The sequence below is a fragment of the Penicillium antarcticum genome (genome assembly GCF_028974205.1).
Source record: "Penicillium antarcticum strain IBT 31339 chromosome Unknown utg000006l_segment0_segment0, whole genome shotgun sequence".
Taxonomy (NCBI): Eukaryota; Fungi; Ascomycota; class Eurotiomycetes; order Eurotiales; family Aspergillaceae; genus Penicillium; species Penicillium antarcticum.
In genome coordinates this window covers 1,836,894-1,856,876 of record NW_026695304.1, presented here as the reverse complement: position 1 = coordinate 1,856,876, position 19,983 = coordinate 1,836,894, and the positions used below count along the sequence as shown (strand labels likewise).

The window sequence follows — 19,983 nt, the reverse complement described above, 5'->3', positions numbered from 1 at the left end:
GATAGCCCTACTCTCGGCGAAGTTGCTCTATAACCTAGGCTCTCCGTAGATTTTATACTTCTCTCTCCAATTCCTCTAGTTCTCGTATCTCCTATTCGGTGACCGCTCCCTAAGCTGCCCTAGTTATAGAAGATTGTTGTTCGATTATTGGCGTTAGTACCCGGAGAGGTATTAGTTCGGTCGGCGGGAATAGCCCAGTCGGTTCTTGGGTGGTTTCCATGGTCGAGTCTTCAACGCTTTCGGTGACCTAAGGCCTAGGGTCGTGCCTAGCTAGCCTATTCAAGGGGTCCTCACTAGATTGGCTCGCTTAAAGCCCTTCGGTGAGGCGTTAGGAGCGACGCGAGTTCATGGCTTATTGGTAAGGTTCTACCGGGCAAACCGTGTTTCGGTAAGCGTTCAGAATTGTGAGACCACGCAGAGTCTCCGGTTTAGTTAGGTAAGCGAAGTAGAAGCCTTAGCTGACGTGTAGTACAATATGGTTCTATTGTAGAAGAGACTAAACGCGAACCCTCCCTAGGGTTAGCGGGGATGAACTAAATATAGGCTGGCCCAGCTTCCGGGCGGTGAGCAGTACTATACTGCCACGGTTCCTGAGGCACTAACTCGTGCCTCAGGTACCAACATAAGTAGTCGAGGGTCCTGACACTAATGCCCTAGCTAAAAAGTATACAATTCTAACGGCCGTCAGAAAACCTATAGTGTCGCCTATAGAACTTATCTACGTATATCTAATATAAGGTCAATAAAAAGGTCATAAGTCAAACACTATGAAAACCATAGCAAAATCTGACCTTTCTAAGCCTAAAGAACCATAACTACTTATTTAAGGTTGATTCTACGCGTTTATAGCTTTGAACACACTCCAGTTATACTAGAAAAGTATAGTGGTTCAAGGTATAGATCAAAACCGATGTAAAAAACAGTGAGTTATCTTGATAACTAAGCAGTTTTATGATTGAAATAATGCAAAAGTTGGGCCGAGTTAGGTCCAAACTGGGTTTACTAGGGGCCTAGTGCTGGGCCCGGGTTGGGTTCTGGGCCGGAACCTTGGGCCCAAAATGGGCTTTGCGGAAGTCTAACCACACTTGCGCTTTATAATTTTTAGGATACCAGACTATAATGCTTATTTATGAATGAGTGATAGAACCTTTCAGGTCTTTCGGTAAATGTAATCAGTACTTGCGTGTCATTTCCATGCTCGAGGGATCAGAAATCGCCATACAAACCGGGTGCTAGGCTCTCCCATCTTATTTGTTATGTTTGCATGGATCATTACTTTCTCGACGAGATCCGGAGATTTACGTAAGCCGCACGGAGTCGCTGAAGACCGCATCGTCATTTGTCAACACTACGAAAACATGAATGCCAATATCCCGGAGATCATACTGCTCTGCCAGGACGCAGACTTCATCACCGCCTTAACAAGAGCGCAGCAAGAGCACTGGCCCGAGTTACCATCAAAGCTCACGATCACCCCCATCAACTCGCGCCTGAACCGCCTCGACTCCTCTGTAACCTTTGACCTGATCGTCTCACCCGCCAACTCGTATGGCCGTCTAGATGGAGGCTTTGACGACGCTATCTCATTAGCCTTCAGCCCGCGCGATGACTACGGAGCCCTAATGCGCGCAGTGCAGCTGGAGCTATACGAGAAATGGCGAGGATTCGCGCCGCCAGGCACATGCACGCTTGTGCAGTTTCCTGTGCCGCTTGTGCAGAATTCCCGGCGCTGTGCCTGGGTGGCTATCTGTCCAACTATGCGGGAGCCGATGAATGTCGTCTGGGACCGGGAGATTGTCTATGAGAGTGTCTGGAGTTTGTTATGTCAGGTCGAGGGGCATAACCGGGCTTCTGAAGAGAAAATAAATCGTCTCTTGATGACGCCCCAGGCTGCTGGTATTGGGAAGGTTAGTAAGGAGCGTTGGTCGGCGCAGATGGTGCTTGCAATGAAACATTTTGTGGACGCAGTCGAAAGGCCGGAGCGGTGGAGTCGAATGCAGTGGAATGAGATCATGAAGGATTGTGATGAAGTTGCGACGACATGGAAGACAAAGGAGCAGAATAGCTAAAATCGGTCTCAATTCATGGTCCTCGTCGTCTTAGGTCTGTTGCTGGGATGGGTTGACACAATGACTTGGCGCGGACTCCAAGGAGCGAAGAGGAGCACTTAACATGAAGCGACCACTATATTCAGTGCGTTAGTCACAAAACTTCTATATTAAAGTTACTAGTTGGTGTAATAATATAGTATAAGCATTTACGCTGCGAGTTTCTATGGATACTGTTCAAATACAAAATAAAGCGCGACTTGCACTAAACCCCATAAAGAAATCTGTTCGAGTCAACCGTGGAGATAATGTTCGGACTTCGCTATAGTAGGTGCGCGATGTCCCTATGACCAGACCTACGTGCCGGAAGTGTCTATCTGCGCTTTCCCCCTTGCACCAGCTACGTCAACGCACTAGTCGAGGAAGTTATCAAATGCTTGACCGAGATTATCTTCGTGAAACTGCCAATTCCGCCGAATGAAGGCCTTTAGCTCAGCAAGAACTGATTAGTAGGATTCAAATCTGGAGATTATGCAGGCAAATACACTAGTTTTACACCGGATTCCAAATATCTGTTCTATCCGGTAGGAGTGATGGAAAGACGCGTTGTCCATCAGTAACACGGAATTCGGCTCGAACCATCTCCCACATTGCTAGAGAAGCTGCTCAATAAATCCTTAAAGAAGGACGCGTCAATCGAGCCTTGGAATACTCGAGATAAAACGATGCTATCTTGGGTATATGCAGGCAGTATCTGATATCGTTGATCACGATAAATTTTAGACACTTGAACTAGGGCGTTACCAAGTGGGGACTACCCCGTCCGCCTGAAGCCTATCCTTTTAATACATCCGGATTCATCCATATAGACAAGGTGGTACGAACAGAAATCCGAGAAAAAGTGAAAATATTTATCACGTAGGTCTAGATTGCGCTCTCTAGCCTTGATTTGTGTAGTCTTTCTTGACCAGCCTTTCGATGCGAGAGCACGGCTAATCCTAGATTTTGTCGCTTGAATATCGAACTCCTCCCGCAGAAGAATGGTTTTCTCGTCGAGATATAGGTTCGGCTTTTGGAGCAGGTGATCGCAAAGAGCTTCTAGCATGACTGGAGTAATGCTTCGTGGTCGGCCACCTTTATTAGGCGGTGCTTTGACGTTGCCAAACATCCGTATATTGGAAGAGATTCTTAGGATGGTACTCCTGTTGTAGCCAGCTGCCTCTGCCATCTGCGATATAGATAGTTCTCCACTGCGGATTATATCATAGATAAGCTCAGGCTTTGAAAGGGCTAGGTTTGGCGCTATTCTGGTAGTGGCTTGATTGTCAAGGTCTCCCGTACGGAGTACCAAGGATGAAGACAGTGGTCGTGGTGGGGTATGGAGGTGTTAGATAAATGTTACAAGCGTATGTAGCCAACTATGGTGTTACTCAATGTATGAAACAATACAAGCCCTACTAGCAGGGGTACAACAGAAAAACTCCAATACTTACTAGCGTAAATTAGTCAATAGTGTTTAGGAAACAATTGAAGAGTGTAGATGGTCGCACTAGTTTCGGGACGTACTGTACCCGGTTACTAGACCGGCAAAGCTTATACAGACAGCCCCATGCGTCTTGAAATAACAGTTGCAGGAGTTCTGTGCAGCTAAGATCTCGTACTGGAGACCCAAATTCCAACTTCCAACACTTTCGAGAAGTGCATGACAATTTGGTACATAAGATCGCCAGTTTCTCACAAAGGTGGCAACTTTGTAAATTCTGAGACCTCGATCACTCTGGATGTCGCGACAATGTTGGTTCCGGCATTTGACACACCGAGGTCCCCCCAAATTCAAAGCAGTGGAACGTAAATAGCGAGAACGGGCTCTTTCAAGGAGATGATGGTCCCCGCGATTTTCATAACACCGCACCGTTGCATCCCACTCGGCATCGCCCCCCCCCTCCTGGAATATACCTAGACTTCCGCGCAACCCAGCCTAACTCGGGCCCAACCCAGGCTGGATTGGGTTCTGGGCCGGAACCTTCGGCCCAAAATGGGTTATGCGGAAGTCTACTCTTGTGGGTGTTTTAGTTCCAAGACCATCGATAGATTTAGGGGATTTAAAGCTAACAGGGCATCGTATCATCATGGTAGGCGAGTTATGATCTTGCATTCCTACCTTTTTTTTTGGTGCGGTGTAGTCGGCCTTGTCTTTGAAATTGTTCCGTACCACATATTCATGCAAATCCTCTGACCAGCAAGGAACCTTTACATTGCGCTTCTATTTGCCAGTTTTCTGTCCAGCGTCCATATCGCCACAGGAACCTCCTTTCCATTTGAATCAATATGCAATGATAACTTTTGTTGGGTTGTGTTAGGGAGCGGTTTTGGACGCTACTTTGGTGGGGAAATCGGAATTCAGCTTGGTCTAAATGCATTTAGTTGAGTTACCAACCTCTGTTCCAATTACGTATTGAGCATTTTTATCGTCAAAATCATACACTCTATCAATCCCATATTAGAAATAGACGAATCTCAAATGAGCTGTCGGAAATTCGGAAAGGAAGGAAGTTGCCAGCGGTTGTTTGCTTTTCCCGCAAAATCCAATAAGTATGTGGAATGGTGGGATAATTATGCACACAATAGGAGCCAAAATGTAAGACGTGTGCCTCATAGGTATTTTGACCACGGCAGCCGGCACTGAAGATCGGAAATACAAAAGGAACTTTTTGGTCGAACAGAGATCGGTCACCGTGAAGTACGCCGGCGGCTTTTGATTAGTTCCCCTTTACCCCTTTGTCAGCACTATCTTAGTTACAAGGGGGAGCTTGGCATTCTTGAATACACAATCAGACCGGACAAGTAAAGTCCTGCAGCTTAAGCTATTGCCGAGATTCTGGTTCTTCTCGGGGCATAATTCAAGCTTCCAGACCTACGGTGAGGAAATTCGGAGATCTCACGGATCGTTCTCCATGGCAACCGCGCAGATCAATGTGGGTTTGTATTGCATAGTTGGCCCCTGCGAAGACCAAATTGAAATATCATAAGGCTTCATCCTCTTTGAGATATATGAATTGGTCTCATAATTGCATCTGAGGATGAGATTCAATATGTATCTGGCTAAGGAAGTAACTCTCTACGCTCTAGCGTATTCGCTTGCATTTCCTGCACCCAGTGTCCTAGCTCACCAACACCATGAGTATGATATCGTGGTAGTCGGGGGTACATCAGCGGGATACTCTGCAGCGATCCAAGCCGCACGGCTAAATCGGTCGGTTGCTCTTCTTGAGACCTCGAAGCACGTTGGAGGAATTGCCATCGAGGGTGCAGGCGGGACGGACATTGATTCTCAGGTGATACCCTGTCCTTTGGAGTGCAGTGCACTGCATAAGATTTTCGACTCTAACCCGCTTCACGGCACAGAGTTCCTTTCAGAACTCGGTGACAGTTGGTCCTCTCGCGCTCGAGTTCTACCGACGCGTCGCCGCCCGGTATAACAACACGGATGCCTTTGATGAGGCGTGGAGAAACCACACCAAAGCTAAAAATTTGTGGCGATTTGAATGCCATGTTGGACAGTCTGTGATTGAAGACTGGCTTGCCGAAGAAGAATATCTAGATGTCTTTCTAGAGACTGCTCTCAAGGGGGCCGGGAATGGTGACGGAGTATCTAAGTCAGGTACAGCAATCAGTATGATTGAGACAGAAGAAGGGAATACTTTCTCTGCCCACTACTTCATTGATGCGACTTATGAAGGAGATCTTCTTGCTGCATCAGGTGTGCCTTACACCATTGGCCGTGAATCCATTGTCCCCTACAATGAAAGTCTCGCTGGAGTTCAGTACAACACCACTTTCTCGCAGCTTACCGTTAAGGTTGATCCATATCTTGTTCCCGGCAACACATCAAGTGGACTGCTTCCCACCGTTCAAGATCAAGCTCTTGGAAAGGCGGGCGCTGGGTCTGTATTTTCTACCCCAACAACACAGTTCTGTTGAAACTGATCTGCCCCCTCTGTTACAGTGATAAGAATATACAAGCCTATTCGTGGCGACTGTGTCTCACAAATAAGACATCCAATCTTGTGCCTTTCGATCGGCCGAGCAACTATGACCCCTCACAGTACGAGATTTACAAAAGATATGTTGCAGCCGGTGGAGAAATCTTCAAACCAAGCGTTGTGTTACCAAATGACAAGACGGACATGATCGGTATTGCCACAGAAGGGCTTGGCTTTGACATGCCGGGACGCACGTTGGAGTATCCCGAGGGAAGCCACGCTGAGAGAGCGAAGCTCTTTGATGACTTGGCTCAGTGGCAGAAAGGTATATCTTAAATCCAGAAAAAACGCACCTTGGCTCTAGATTGCAGCATTAATGACAGTCACTCTCGACTCTAGGGTTGCTTTACTTCCTCGCAAATGACGAATCAATGCCGAGTACGACTCGTACTGAATGGTCAAAATGGGGCTATCCCAAGGATGAATTTGTGGACAACGAGCATTTCCCGCGAGCGATGTATGTTCGTGATGCAAGACGGATGATGAGAGATGATATCCTGATCACGATGCACAACTCACAATATGGCTACCCCGAAGTTGCAGTTGTGGATCCCATCCTCACCAATCTATGGCCGATTGTAAAGCAACCACTACTTGCAAAGATCCTTTCCTGAAATTTCGCTAATTGATAATTTTTAATAGGATATACACTCAACCCGACGCATTGTGCGAAACGGAAGTATCTACGACGAAGGTTTCATATGGAAGCAAGGACCTGACTGGAAAGTGAGTTGCAGCTCTTCTCTACTGAATTAATTACTGTGCCTAACAAATACCTTTACAATAGCCATGGTTACTGTCCTACCAAGCAATCGTGCCCAAATCTTCTCAATGCAGCAACCTCTTTGTCCCCACGGCTCCTTCTAGCAGTCATCTCGGTTTCAGCTTACTCCGCATCGAGCATACCTTTATGACTATGGGGCAAGTCAGTGCATTTGCAGCAGATATTGCAATCAAAACAGCGGCAAACAGCTCACAGGAAGTTGACTACAAGCAACTACGCGAGAAGCTCGATGCTGCTGGCTTCCTGTTGGATGCGAATGCTGATGATCTTCCAGATCGTGTCTCAAACACCTGATAATCCTCCTGGTCGTGACTTGGCTTCTGTCAAGAATCCACAGGCCCACCGATTAACCAGCCAAAGCCAGTGCCCAGTTAAAAATCGCGCTGTCAATACAACTTAGCTTTTAAAATTGTATCGTAGCAAGAAGTTCCCGATCTGCTCCAAGCTTAACCATACCCCAAATCCGTCGCCGGAATGCTGAACCCGTAAGCGTCTGGCTATTGGCATGCCTTATAGTGTGAATACCAATGACAGCCACCCTACCGACAAAGGACACGGAGTGGAGGCTAACTCATCGGTGATGACATGGATTGTTACCAGAAACAGCAACGTGAAACTTAGTGCCACAGCAATGACAATAGAGTCACGGCAATTAGAATTAACCGCCAAGATACGATGTAGAATCAGCCTTGTGGCAAAATGCATCGAGAGGCTGTTCATTGGTGGAGGGAATAATGAGCCCGATAGTAGTTGATGTGGGATAGACGCGGCATATACTCATTTGGGTAGTCCAAGTCATCTTACACACTAGAGATGTTGTACACGGAAAGATCTGCAAGCGAGGCACTTTACGCGAGAAGACACCGTGAAACATAAACAATTAGACTGAACGATTGTATAGCGTGCATCCATAGCCTTGGTAACCGAGAGGTATTGTTGAAAATCTCTCATAACATAAGCCGTACCCGTTAGTTGCACGGGATAGTATACTCCGCAGTGTGTTTCCAGGGGAACATGAGCAGGTTCTGGGCATTGAGCAGATTGATATACTGCGCCAAGACGCTCACCATGGCAAGCAAATCCTCACGAGCGTCCGATTGATTGGGGTTCTTTTCAACATGGAGGGTGATAAGCTCATTGACTTTGCGGTGGCTGTTATGGAGGTATTCCTGGCCGATGTATCCCAGGAACTCAGCAGGAGTGGAGACGAGCTTTCGATAAAGCATGATCAGATGTTTGAGATCAAACTCAGGGTTTGAGACAGCGATCTCGAGTATATTGTCTAAGTGGTAATAGCCCAGAGTGCGAACCTCACTGTTGCAGAAAAGCATGGTAGCAAAGTAAGAGTTCTTCGCTCCTGGCTTTGAAGAAGCACGACCGCTATGTATTATTTGGACATCGTGTGATACCCCTGACCAAGACTTGTCTGTCTGATAATGGAGCCGAATATGTTAGCTTTTTGCACAAACAGCCCGGAGAAAGAACATGAGGCATACCTCTTGGTGGATCTCTTGAACAACATTCTTCACCTCTTCTGTCACCCCAGTGCGTTGAAGACGAAGGGACAGCCTTTCAACACCAGGCTCAGGAGTCGCACCATCCCAAAGAATCACTTCAATTGGATCTTTTGTCTCAAATTGACTTTTCCAAATCTCATTTCCAACGCAGCGGAGCTTCTCCAAATCCTCAGGAATAACGTTTCCACAAGGTGCTGCAGGCTGATGCTCAGTCACGCGACCATACTTTATAGCCAAATGCTGAAACTTGGAAAGAAAAACAGTGCCATCAGGCTCTTGTGTTCTGTCGGGGACCTTGTGCTCAGGGTTTGTGTACTATGTGATATCAGGATAAAAGATGACGAAAGCCAGCTGAAAGAGATAACTCACAAGCAACGGCTCCGACGGAACAAGATGATAAAGGTGATCACCCGTTACAACAGCATGCGTTTGGAGAGAGCGATACGGGAGCGTATCCCACAGAAGATCCACAAGTGCAGTATTCAAATCATGCATTCTGGCTGTAACAGTCACATCAAGCTTTGGCCATCTGATTTTAAGCTCACGCAGTGGCTGACTTCCATTGTCCTTGGTCATGATGGGCAGTAAATAAGGCGATACTGTGTATGTATAAAGAAGTGATTGAGATTATATGTTATGGGTGATTTGTTGATAAACAGCGTTTTTATATCTTCCATTGTAAGCTACAACGGAAATGGAACTCGCTAGTAGCGCACAGTGACATAGGACATACCTTCGACGTCAATACATGCTGATCTTGTACTATCCAGAAGTTCAATGCAGGAAGTGTTGTAATAAGATTTGACATATCAAAAGCGTTGATGAACGGAGATCGAGTCATCAAATTGTAAATGATCAGGTTTGTCTACAATTCGCATGGTTACACAACAGCAGGGCGGTGGGTGCTTGGCACCGGAGAATGAGAAGCTCTAGCAAGGAACGCCGTAGCAGATGACCAGCGAGAAGTATGTCAGCCCTGTCGGTCTCACTCAGAACAGCAAATGTACGATAATAATACCCTTTTTGTGCAACAACCACCTTCCACACACCATGAGCTGAAACCACACAACACTGGCATTGAGTATAATCCTTCCGACCAAAGATTTGACTGGCCCCCTTCAAGCCATTATATGCCCGACTCCAAATTGGAACAAGCACGGGCCTCAGGTGATCGATAGATCGCGTTGAAATGACAAGCGACGTCCACAACAAACTTGTTTGTCGGCCATTCTGTAACTCAGAGTTTTCTGCAAATCCCCTGAACTGGAAGTATTTGACGTATAGTGGTACATCCGGATTGAATAAGGTTACCTAAACGATAGGTGGCGAATGGCAGATGGGGATGTAAAGTTTACCAGTGCAGAAGGTGGCAATGACCAAGAAGCTTGGACATTTGTGCTACCTCCCGAATACAGTATATATGTGTGATGGAGCCAAGAACAGAATCATCCTTCTTTCATCAATCCCGAAACCAGACCTGCAGTTAAATCATTTTTCAAATATCAAGACTTGTCTTATTCCAAACTGTGAGCAGAAATAATCATGAACACCGGCGACAATGATCCATTCCGCAAGACTTGTCTTGTGCCGTACCCTAACGTCGACGATCTTCCACCTAATCTTCGCGATAAGCTGAATATATTGCCGTTTCGTCGCAACATTATTCTGACTATTGCGAACTCCCATGGTCTTGCACCCCATTTCCTGGGCCTCATCGGTGCCTGCTTCGATGGTACCCAGCGAGGACTGCCCATACTTGAGTGGCAATTGATTGTATTACGGACTTCCACGATTCTCAAAGCGAAATACGAATGGGATGTCAATCTGCCTGTTGCCGAGGTTCACAACATGCCTCAAGAGAAAATCGACAATATGGGCTGTCCAGCTTCAGTCATCCATGACACTAGTCAAGGCCCATGGACAGCCCGGGATAGGGTTCTGCTACGAATGGTGGATGAGCAGTTGGCCACGTATACGAACGAGGAAAAAACGATTCAGGATGCCTTGGAACTCCTTGGAGCGGATATGGTCGTCGAGGTGATCATTGTTATCGGTATATATGCTTTGTTGGCTCGGTTGATGAAGGGACTAAGAGTCGATGACGACGCAGAGATTCCAGGACTAAAGGAGAAGATCAGAGACTCCATCACACCCACAAGATAGATTGTGATTTTAATGAAGCGCACGCTCTTTCGATGATCAGAACATCGAGCTCTGTCAATCGAATGCAAGTAACAGACTAAGATCGTGACTTTAGAAGTAAAATTGGAGAATCGATCCTGGCAGGGCGCACGGAGCGATTTGACGATGAGATTGTCTGTATCTGAAAATAAATCTAGTATGTAAAGTGGTTGAACACTTGCGATTTCTCTGCGTTGATGAGTAGTGATGTTGTGGTTTCCTGAGGTCAGGGAAGCATCGTCTCCGCTTGGCCATCGGTCGCGTCGCGACCCGTGGACGTCTGCTTTTTAGCGAGTACTTGGGCGCAAACATCAAAAGATTACAGAGAACACTTCTGCAGATACCCCTGCATTTGAAGAAATCGCTGTCTGCCTAGGCGCCGTAATTTCTAGCGCCCGCTAGCCTGCATTCCAAATCCGACCGATGTGTGCCTCGGTGGATACCTCGTAAAGCCTGCAGAAAACAAGGGCCTGGCGAATCAGCACTAGGCTGAGAGCGAGAGCAAGAAAACGTAAAGGGTAAAAGGTGATCGGATCACTTACAAAAGAGGCCCTTGAGGCCCTTTTTGACCGCAAAAGAGGCTCCGTTAGTTCCTCTCTTGCAAGACAGTGCGGTCTTTCGGCCACCTAACACCTCTTGCCAATTTAAATTCAATACGTTACAAAGCAATCAATATTGAGTGCCAGACTACTACCTGTTCAGATATCTGCTCGGAAGTTGAGGGGGCTGGCAGAGTAGGGGCCTTCACAACAATTCCACTAGCGACGCGGGACAAACGTGGCGCCCTATCACCATCATGGGCGCAAAATGCCCCTCATATAGTAAGAGAACCTCAGCCGCAATGCCCCCCAACAAAATAAGCGATTTCTGACATGATGGGTTTCAAGTCGCCTGTTCAACTGTGGAGTATAAGACGCCCGTAAACCCCAGCTGAACCTCAACCGAGGGTCCAATCAAGCTTCTGTGAAGAATAGCGAGTACTTTGCCAAGGAAAGCAAACACCTAGACCGTGGCTTGCAATCATTCACACTACCACTGACAAAGTCCACAATGTCTGACCCAGTCGAGAACGAATACAACCTGCAGGAGGCGTGGGACAGGGCATGCACCTCCTTCGCGCAGACAGCGAAGGTTGACCTCACCGCAGCGCCAAAGTTTACTGTCGATCAAGTGCTTGACCAAATTCGAACGAAGCAGGATGACGATGACGAGAGAAACATCAAGTATAAGACTGCAAAAGATGTGATCGGCAAGACATTGAACTTCGTTATGGTCCTAGGTGGCATAGCGGCCCAAGGCGCCAGCATGGTGGGTGACCAAAGTAGTCGAAAAGGAAGTGGTAACTGATGATCGCGAATTAGGTATTTGCTCCTAGTAGCTTGTGCTTCAATGCAATTTCATATCTCATCAGCACCGGAGCAAAGTACAAGCGCATTTTTAGCAGTCTTGCCGAGCTATTCCGGCGTATTTCCGACGTGTTGGAACGCTGCAAGATCTATATGCGGCTTCCTGCGGATGCAGTGGACGTCTCGCTTCGCAAGATCATCAACGAGGAACTGGTATGCTTTGTCGACATCTGCGCTTTGTCCATCAAAGTGCTCAAGGGCCACAAAGTCTTCACCGCGCTGAGGGTGTTTGCATTTGACAGCGATGAGGGTGTGAGTGGCCAGCTGGGTCGCCTGACTACGCTAGTTGAACGTGAGTCTCAGATGCGAGCAACTCTAGGATTTGAGTCACAGAAGACCAGTGAACGGAATATCATTGAAAGTAAAGAAGGAACCAAGAAGATCAATACCACCGTGGATAAGTTGCTCACCTTTGAGAAGAAGAAAGACGCGGACAACGGGGTCAAACGGTTACTCAAAAACATTGATTCGAGCCTTGATACTCCAAGTGAGACTCACAAGGCCTCGCAGACGATTTACAGGCGGCTTTTGGATGACCAAGTGCCTGGAAGCGGGGAGTGGCTTCGAAATGATCCCTTGTATACTACATGGGCAAATCCTCAGCACTCGTCCTGTTCTATACTCGGTATTTCTGGCGGCGAGGGATACGGCAAGTCCTTCCTTTTTGCGGCCGTAGTCCAGCACCTGCAGGAAGCCCACTCGCATGTTGCCGACGATCTCAAATGTATTTCGACTGCCTATCACATCTTTGAAAAAGAGAAAGGCGAAGCCTCCTTGCTCAAGGCATTGAAGGTTCTGGCATGGCAGATTGCCAATACAGATGTCGTGTATCGCAAAGATTTAAGCTCCACCAAGGTTGACGGCATTAATCAAATCAACAATATTTGGGAAGTCCTTTTCGCGAAGTCTTATAAAAGCGACTCAACCTTCTTCCTTTTGCTTGATGAAATTGACCAAATGGAAAAGAATCATCTCAAAGACTTTCTGCAGCTGTTGACAGAACTGGGAGCTATCTCTAGGACTTGGCCTCGTTTCAATCTCCGTATCCTTCTCTCTGGGCGGGACAAAACGATGAGCAGGGTGAAGACTCACATGGGAGAAGGTATATCAATCCTCGACGTGGCCTCGAAGAACACCGATGACATGGAGAAATTCATTGTCGACCGAATGAACAAGATGGAGATTTTGAGCGGTTCGTCAGACCAAGTTCTTTCACTACGCTGCGAAATCTTGCAGGCGCTCACAACGCAGACACATGGTGATTTCGTCAACGTCAGTCTTATGCTACATGAGATTAGCGGCAAACAACGCCCCGGCGAAATCCGCGACATTTTGTCCCGTTCGGGAGGAAACCGGTCCGACACGATTGTGAGAAAGATGGAACAGTTAAATGAAACCCTCAGTGATGAAGATATTTCTGACCTGAACGATCTCCTCACTTGGGTGGTGTTTGCTTCGCGCTCCCTCACTTTGGAAGAACTAGAAGCAGTCCTTTTCCTCAAGGCCCGTGAGCCCTCTCTGCGCCCGTTGGCCGAGAAGATCATAGATCAATATTCCTCCCTGTTCAAAATTTTGGGTGACCCAAATCCCTCAACCAAAATTATCCCGCCCACCTCGAGAGTCTTGCTAGTCTCTGACTCGATCGAAGAGTTCTTGCGAACAAAGCCTGAGACTGAAGGCACCGAAGATGAAGAAGACCTGAATCTCACGGGTGATGTCAACGAATTTGAGGTCAGGATTGTGAAGAGGTTCCTTGAGTCGGTCTGTGATCCCAAATTGTTCAACAAATTCGGGTTTGATGACTTCTTCCAAAGAAAGCTGAAAGGAAAGACTGCCAGAGTTGGAGTCGATATTCAGAGCGCCCACCTCAAGATTTTCACGTCTTGTCTGGATGTCATTTGCTCCGAGCAGTCCTCCGGTCTCGCTCCTTTACTTGATTATGCGGTCAACTTTCTCCCCGTACATCTTCAGAACGTAGATCCATCATTGACAGAGCCTCATCAAAAGACCGCTCTTGGACCCCGACTGGTGAGCCTCTTTTACGACGATGAGATAATTCAACGATGGTGGACTGCAGATAATCCCTGGCCCAGGCATGACTGGATCTATAGCGACGTGTTTGTTGATGTTGCTTTGAAATGGCTACGAGACTCAGCTGTCACTAAGAATATATCTGCAGAACAAACAAAGTGGGTCAAGAGTTTAAGTTCGAAATCAGAGCCCGATGCAGATATCATCGAGCACATCGGACGATTCTTGGCTCGCACTTGGCTTCAGTCAACTGCCTGGGGTGTCACCGAGGTTTTCTCCGCATTCCATGGATATGCCACAAAGGTACGCCCAATGAAATTGGGGGTGAAATAAGCAACTTTAGAATGGCTCGATAACCGATCACATTTAGATTGAGAATCGCAAAAATTCGACATTCGAGAGATTTATCAGCGACGCAAGCCCAGGCGCTGTGAATGCCTCTCAAATTTTGGACACCGCGGAATACGCTCGAAAGCACATTGGGATCGACATACTCGGCTATGAGGAGAACCGTAATCTAGCGCGCACTCTTCGAGAGCATCACCAGTATCCCGAGGCCATCGAAAAGTTCAAACTAGCCTTCTCCCTCGACCCCTACAACTGGTTCTCGCAATGGGGGCTGGCAACCTGCTATGCATACAAGCAGGACTATGCACTCGCAATCGAGACCGTGGAAGCAGCCAAAAAGATTATCCTGACTGCAGAAATTGAAGAAGACCATGCGACCATTCCAGACCTGGATCGTGACCTGGCTGAGTGGAACGGTAATGCTGGAAATATCGACCAAGCCGTTGCGATATACGAATCTCTGCTGCAGGCTGATCCCAACGATTATGAGACAGCACTATCGCTCATTCTGCTTTTCCACAATGAGAAAAACCGCGAGGGCCTTCTTCGCTTCCTGGAGTCTCTCAAAGAATCCACTGATGAAAGGACTGGACTGGACCGACGCACACAAACATTCCACGCACACTACAATAGCGCGGAGTACCACGCAACAATTTTCGCAGTTGCTTCCGAAGCCAAAGCGTTTGATGCTATTTTTGAGAGTTACGAGGCAGCCATCACTGCTGCCAAGACACGACTCGTAGAGGCAAGGAAGATAGGGGACAGCCAAGAAGAAGAATTTAGCCGTGCTTGCCAGGCAATGCTCATGCACCATCTCGCATACCTTTGCTACGAGAACAGTACCGATAAGCCCGAGCGAAAGGAAATTGCAATCGATCAGTGGGTGCGCATTTTGCAGATGGAGGATTCGGCCGGGGACTACACCCTCACGAGCATCAAGCCGTACGTGCGCTCTAAGTTTGCTAGTGTCTGCTACACTGAAGCACGACGGGATACAGAGGCTGCTGGCCAATACGTCGAGCAACTGGAACAGCTTGTTGCGTTGAAAAGCGCCAGTGTCGCCGCCGATTGGTGCTATTCGACGTATCCAACACGCTTGTTAGCGCGGCTCTACGCGCTTCAAGGCGATAAAGAAAAGGCTAAAGATGTCATACGCCCGTATGTCAAGGATCACCTCAATATTCTCGTTGATGATGATCCTCTCAACGACTGGCAAGGATATGAGGGACTGGCAACATATTTGATGTATGTCGGCGAGGATGATGACTGTCTTGCAGCGTGGTCGTTGATTGTTCCGACCACTGATACCAAATCTGATGAAGATGAAGAGTCATTGGATGGAGGCTCTTCTCAGGATCCTAACGGGCCATTATATGCTGCGTGTGATGGAAAATGCGGAACAAGGTGGACCTTCGCCAATGATATACACGCTTGCAGAGAATGTGATGATGTACAATTTGACCTAGCCTGCTTGAACAAGTTACGCAAAGGAACTTTGGAAATCAACGTTTGTGGAAAGGACCACGAGATGATCCACGTCCCAGCTTATGATGCGGTCAAGATGGAGAAAATCGGCGTCGGAAATGTTAAGGTTGGAGAGAAGATTATGTCGGTCGACGATTGGATTAAGAGGCTCAAAGAAGATTGGGGAATAAAATCCGGCTAGTTTCTTTGGCTAAAATATATGAAGAATTCATTCAAGTTACGCGTCACTTTCGCTTTCACGTAGACACAATACATGAACAATTGAGTTTTATTCAAATTAATTTTTTTTATACGTAATTTCAACAGCAGGCTATACACTTTATGGGATTGATGAGAATCATTTCATAGATCAAATACCGAAAGACCTCCTCTCCCCGGTACTCTAACACCCGAATCCAATCAATGGAATCGATCCACAAAGTTCATAACCTTGTTTCCGGTGCTGCTTCGCTCGAATGCCTCAAGATTATCGACCATGTTAATGCGGAACAAATGGCGGCTTTCCGGGAAGACATGGAAGAACCCTTCCACCAGCTCCACAAATTCGTCTTGGGAAAGAAGGTTCTCTCCTGATGCGGCGCGAAGCAAGCGAAGCTCTAGCGTCGCCTGAGGCGACGACTCCAAACAACCCAGAATAACTTGCCATTGAAGAATTCCCGACCCGGGTGTCTGCATCAAGCTCACAAGATTGTGAAATTCAAAATAGTCGCCAAACCATTTAAAGCTGAAGCGACGATCCCGACCCGCCAGTCGAAGCACACGGAAGTGCGGCAAGTCGGCATCTGGAATTTTACCGCTGGCAGTCGCCGGCATGGGATGCAGCGAACCGATATCACCGGTTATATAGCGGACCAAAGGGTTACGCAGACGCTGAAGAGAGGTTAAGACGATGATGCCCGACTCTGACTCAGGCAGAGTATTACCATGCGCAGCAAGGTCATCGATTGCTGACGGGTGGAGGATTTCAACGTGAACGCTTCTCGTGTCGATGATGAAGTCGCGCGTGCCCGGCTTTTGGTCATTTCCTGTGAGACTTGGGTTGCCGAGCGCGTATGGACCTCCCTCGGCACTTCCCAGAATGGAGAATATCTGTACTGCGCCAAGAACGCCGATGATGTGGGCTTCCTGGGCTTCAGTCAAAGCTTCTGAGGTGTAAACTACCTTGTTAAGGCGGATATTCTTGCGCTCGTTATCGGGGAGGGTAGATATATAGTGTGCGAGTTTCACGATTTGAGTGCTGTCGCCGGTAAGAACGTTGGCGTGGTAATGCACCAAAGCCTCAACTACTTCGGCAGGTGTCATGCGACTGCCAGCACAAAGAACCGAGGCACCGGCGTTTTCAAAAAGTTCACTAGTCAGGTCGAGAGCACTATTTGACGTCGTCAGCCTCTTCTTTTCTCATTCCGGTCTCATCCCTGTGTGCTGCAAGCGCGCGTACCGGTAAAAATAACCCGAAGTATGCATTGTGAGAACCCAGTCCTGAGGTGCTATTACGCCACAAGTTCTCAGCAGATCTCCAAACACTGCCCTCTGTGTGCGATTTTCTTTGGTATCCGTGGCAAACATAAGTGGTAAGCCCCCGGTTCCGCCTCCAGTCATGCTGATGTAGGCGCTACATCGGTAGGTATTATGAGGGCTGAGATCGTTATTGAGGCGCTCAATGATTCTATACCTACGCTCCGCGGGTAATCAGTAAGAGGAAATGTATGTATAAACTGGCGAAGCTCAACTTACAAGTTCTCCTTTTGCAGCAATGGTAACACATTGAGGTCTTGCTCTTTTGAATCACCAGCAGCTAATTCAAGCGCCTTCTGGACGGCGGTTGAGTCTGGAGGATATTCTACATTCTTGTTATAGAACGGATGAATCTTGGCTACCTCCAGAACCTGCGATAAAGAATATGTGCCGTCGGCCATGGTTGATCGAATCGATTTGTTTGGATTGTCTGGGCAGAACCTGGAGAGAATCATGAAGCAGTCAATTCCTGCTTTTTTTTTCCCCACATCTGCAGGATCTCTAGGGCAGCTACATTGCTGGCTACTGCAGTGTGGGATTCCATTGCATGTTTAGCTCACACCCATCAGCTCCGATCGGTATTTTCCATTACCGATCACATTTTGTTATAATACTTCAAATTAATTGTATACCACGTGCATCGCAAAAGTACGAAAGGCAGATGTGTTGAAAATTGTCCAAACAGGGGTATTTTAATGACAAGACGCGGTCAAAAACACCTTTTTATGCAGCAAGGTATCGATTTACGATACACCCGCTGATGAAGGTGAGAGACTTGTATCACGTTAATTTTGGACGCTCATGGCTTTGCTTTTGATTTTAGTTTCGTCTTCCTGCATCCCTCAACCAGCGGTGTGATCAAGACAATGAATGTGACAAGTCAGCTATCGGCTGTAAGACATATTTCCCACCGTGACAAGTGCTGCATATCGCTTATTGCCATGCAGTGTCGACGGAACAAATTTGTAATGAAAGCCCCCTCAAAGTCTCCACCTGAAAATGCAACTAGCGACAAACTATAGGAAAGGGACAGGCCCCACACTTTGCCCCCCAGTCGCGTTCAAGGTCGAGGATAGCGCTATGTTCGGCTGGTCGCAACCATTCACCAGTAACATCAAGTACTGATGCCCGAGAGATGGGATCCCGAGTAAGCATCATGTCGGCTTTGTATATTTTCAACTTTTTAAACCTGATATAGACTTGCTGCGATGGGAAACTCATCTGACTAGCTGGCAGACTCATTTTATGCACCCGGGTCACTTTCCAGTTGGTCAACAGAATCGATCTGTCACCCGAGACGCGAGTGTGACTATTGAAATCGAGACTGCGCGATATACATAACGAAGTCAGATTATCGTGGAGAATTTCGATTCGTACGGAGTACAGTAGCACATGAGGGCTGTTTATACTGTAGATCCGGGCTGCAGATATTCGATACACAGAGGCAAAAAACCCAAAGCCATGTGGATCAAGTTTTTTGCTAGCAACGCAAACATGTACACTACTCCACTGAACCATGACTGGTCTTTCGATCCTTCGAAGTGGGTGAATTAATCCGTATGGTCAAGTTTTGCCCGAAGATGAATTCCAGTCAATCCTCGAGGCCTATTCGTAGGGTATATCCCATCCCGAGAGATGATTCTGCACTTCTATATAAAGTTGGTCACCCCTGATGGTAGAGCACCACGTCTCTCGCTTGTCGAGACTTCAAAGAATGGCCTGAGAGAGATTAATGACGGATCTAGTCTTTAACAAGTAGGGGCATTCTCAAAGGTTGCCTGAGATACCTTTGTGGTGAACGAGTAGCAAAACTTGTCAATTATTGAATTGATGGAGGTTGAGCTGACGTGGTATTTCAAATACCAACCAAGAAAACATCCCCCGCCTGGCTTTCAGGGTGTATCCAACAGGCCTAGTGAAATGATGACCTGGGGATTGATGCTGAAAGTAACATCAAGTAGTGGACTTCCTGAAATCAAGGTTTTCCGAGTGTACTACATACCAAACACTGGTGGCAATTTGGCTCTTATATCACTCGAACTCCAATTGGGAGGAGTCGTGATGTTGAGATTAGCTTCCTGAGCTTTATTATAGACTATTAAAATGAAGTCGGCTGTCAAACTCCATTTTTTTAGTATCAAGGTCCCGCGGGTGTGCCATTGAACGAGCTAAGTGCCGAGAACTTAAGGCCCCTGATACCTACAGTAATGATCTGAGGCGACAGCGGAGACAGAAATGTCATGATTTTCATTAACTGATTCCAATTAGACTGCAGTATCAACTTCTTTTACCGATTTGGATGTTTGTGTGCACATCAGCGCGGCAGCCAGAAGGCACCTGACTCGACTCTTCTTAAATCAATCACCACTCTACTCATTTCTCTCACTTCTCATGATCACCAAACTTATCTTTGTTGTTCCTGAGTTCCTTCGCGTCTGTCGTCAAAACCAGAGCAAATTTCAGATCAGTGCTAGGAAATGGGGTCCGCCATATTTCAAAGCATGCTCGCCAATTTCCCTCGCTGGTGCTCCATATTTTTCTCAGTCCGCATGGTTATGGCAATCTGTAAACCCAAACGGATGCTGCTTGTCCTCGGCACATCCTGATAGGGAGCTCACCATCTTT

The 19,983-nt window shown here is 47.2% G+C and overlaps 6 protein-coding genes across 6 annotated transcripts; 4 read left to right on the top strand and 2 right to left on the bottom strand.

The window, feature by feature from the left end:
• Window positions 1-1,358: 1,358 nt before the first annotated feature.
• Window positions 1,359-2,069, top strand: N7508_006775 (uncharacterized protein; the record flags this gene model as incomplete). The annotated part of the gene is made up of 1 exon (XM_058464841.1): window positions 1,359-2,069. One exon carries the CDS (start codon window positions 1,359-1,361, stop codon window positions 2,067-2,069), a length of 711 nt encoding a protein of 236 aa, XP_058318694.1.
• A 2,933-nt stretch (window positions 2,070-5,002) lies between these two features.
• On the top strand, window positions 5,003-7,169 carry N7508_006774 (uncharacterized protein; the record flags this gene model as incomplete). Its single annotated transcript, XM_058464840.1, has 7 exons — window positions 5,003-5,027; window positions 5,178-5,383; window positions 5,454-5,992; window positions 6,055-6,356; window positions 6,431-6,669; window positions 6,734-6,817; window positions 6,879-7,169. The coding sequence occupies 7 exons, from the start codon at window positions 5,003-5,005 to the stop codon at window positions 7,167-7,169; spliced, it is 1,686 nt and encodes a 561-aa protein (XP_058318693.1).
• Window positions 7,170-7,843: 674 nt separating this feature from the next.
• On the bottom strand, window positions 7,844-8,968 carry N7508_006773 (uncharacterized protein; the record flags this gene model as incomplete). Its single annotated transcript, XM_058464839.1, has 3 exons — window positions 7,844-8,305; window positions 8,372-8,707; window positions 8,762-8,968. The coding sequence occupies 3 exons, from the start codon at window positions 8,966-8,968 to the stop codon at window positions 7,844-7,846; spliced, it is 1,005 nt and encodes a 334-aa protein (XP_058318692.1).
• A 966-nt stretch (window positions 8,969-9,934) lies between these two features.
• Window positions 9,935-10,555, top strand: N7508_006772 (uncharacterized protein; the record flags this gene model as incomplete). Its single annotated transcript, XM_058464838.1, has 1 exon — window positions 9,935-10,555. The coding sequence occupies one exon, from the start codon at window positions 9,935-9,937 to the stop codon at window positions 10,553-10,555; it is 621 nt and encodes a 206-aa protein (XP_058318691.1).
• A 1,068-nt stretch (window positions 10,556-11,623) lies between these two features.
• N7508_006771 (uncharacterized protein) lies at window positions 11,624-16,024 on the top strand (the record flags this gene model as incomplete). The annotated part of the gene is made up of 3 exons (XM_058464837.1): window positions 11,624-11,881; window positions 11,935-14,313; window positions 14,381-16,024. The coding sequence occupies 3 exons, from the start codon at window positions 11,624-11,626 to the stop codon at window positions 16,022-16,024; spliced, it is 4,281 nt and encodes a 1,426-aa protein (XP_058318690.1).
• A 218-nt stretch (window positions 16,025-16,242) lies between these two features.
• Window positions 16,243-17,759, bottom strand: N7508_006770 (uncharacterized protein; the record flags this gene model as incomplete). The annotated part of the gene is made up of 3 exons (XM_058464836.1): window positions 16,243-17,212; window positions 17,282-17,515; window positions 17,578-17,759. 3 exons carry the CDS (start codon window positions 17,757-17,759, stop codon window positions 16,243-16,245), a joined length of 1,386 nt encoding a protein of 461 aa, XP_058318689.1.
• Window positions 17,760-19,983: the final 2,224 nt, after the last annotated feature.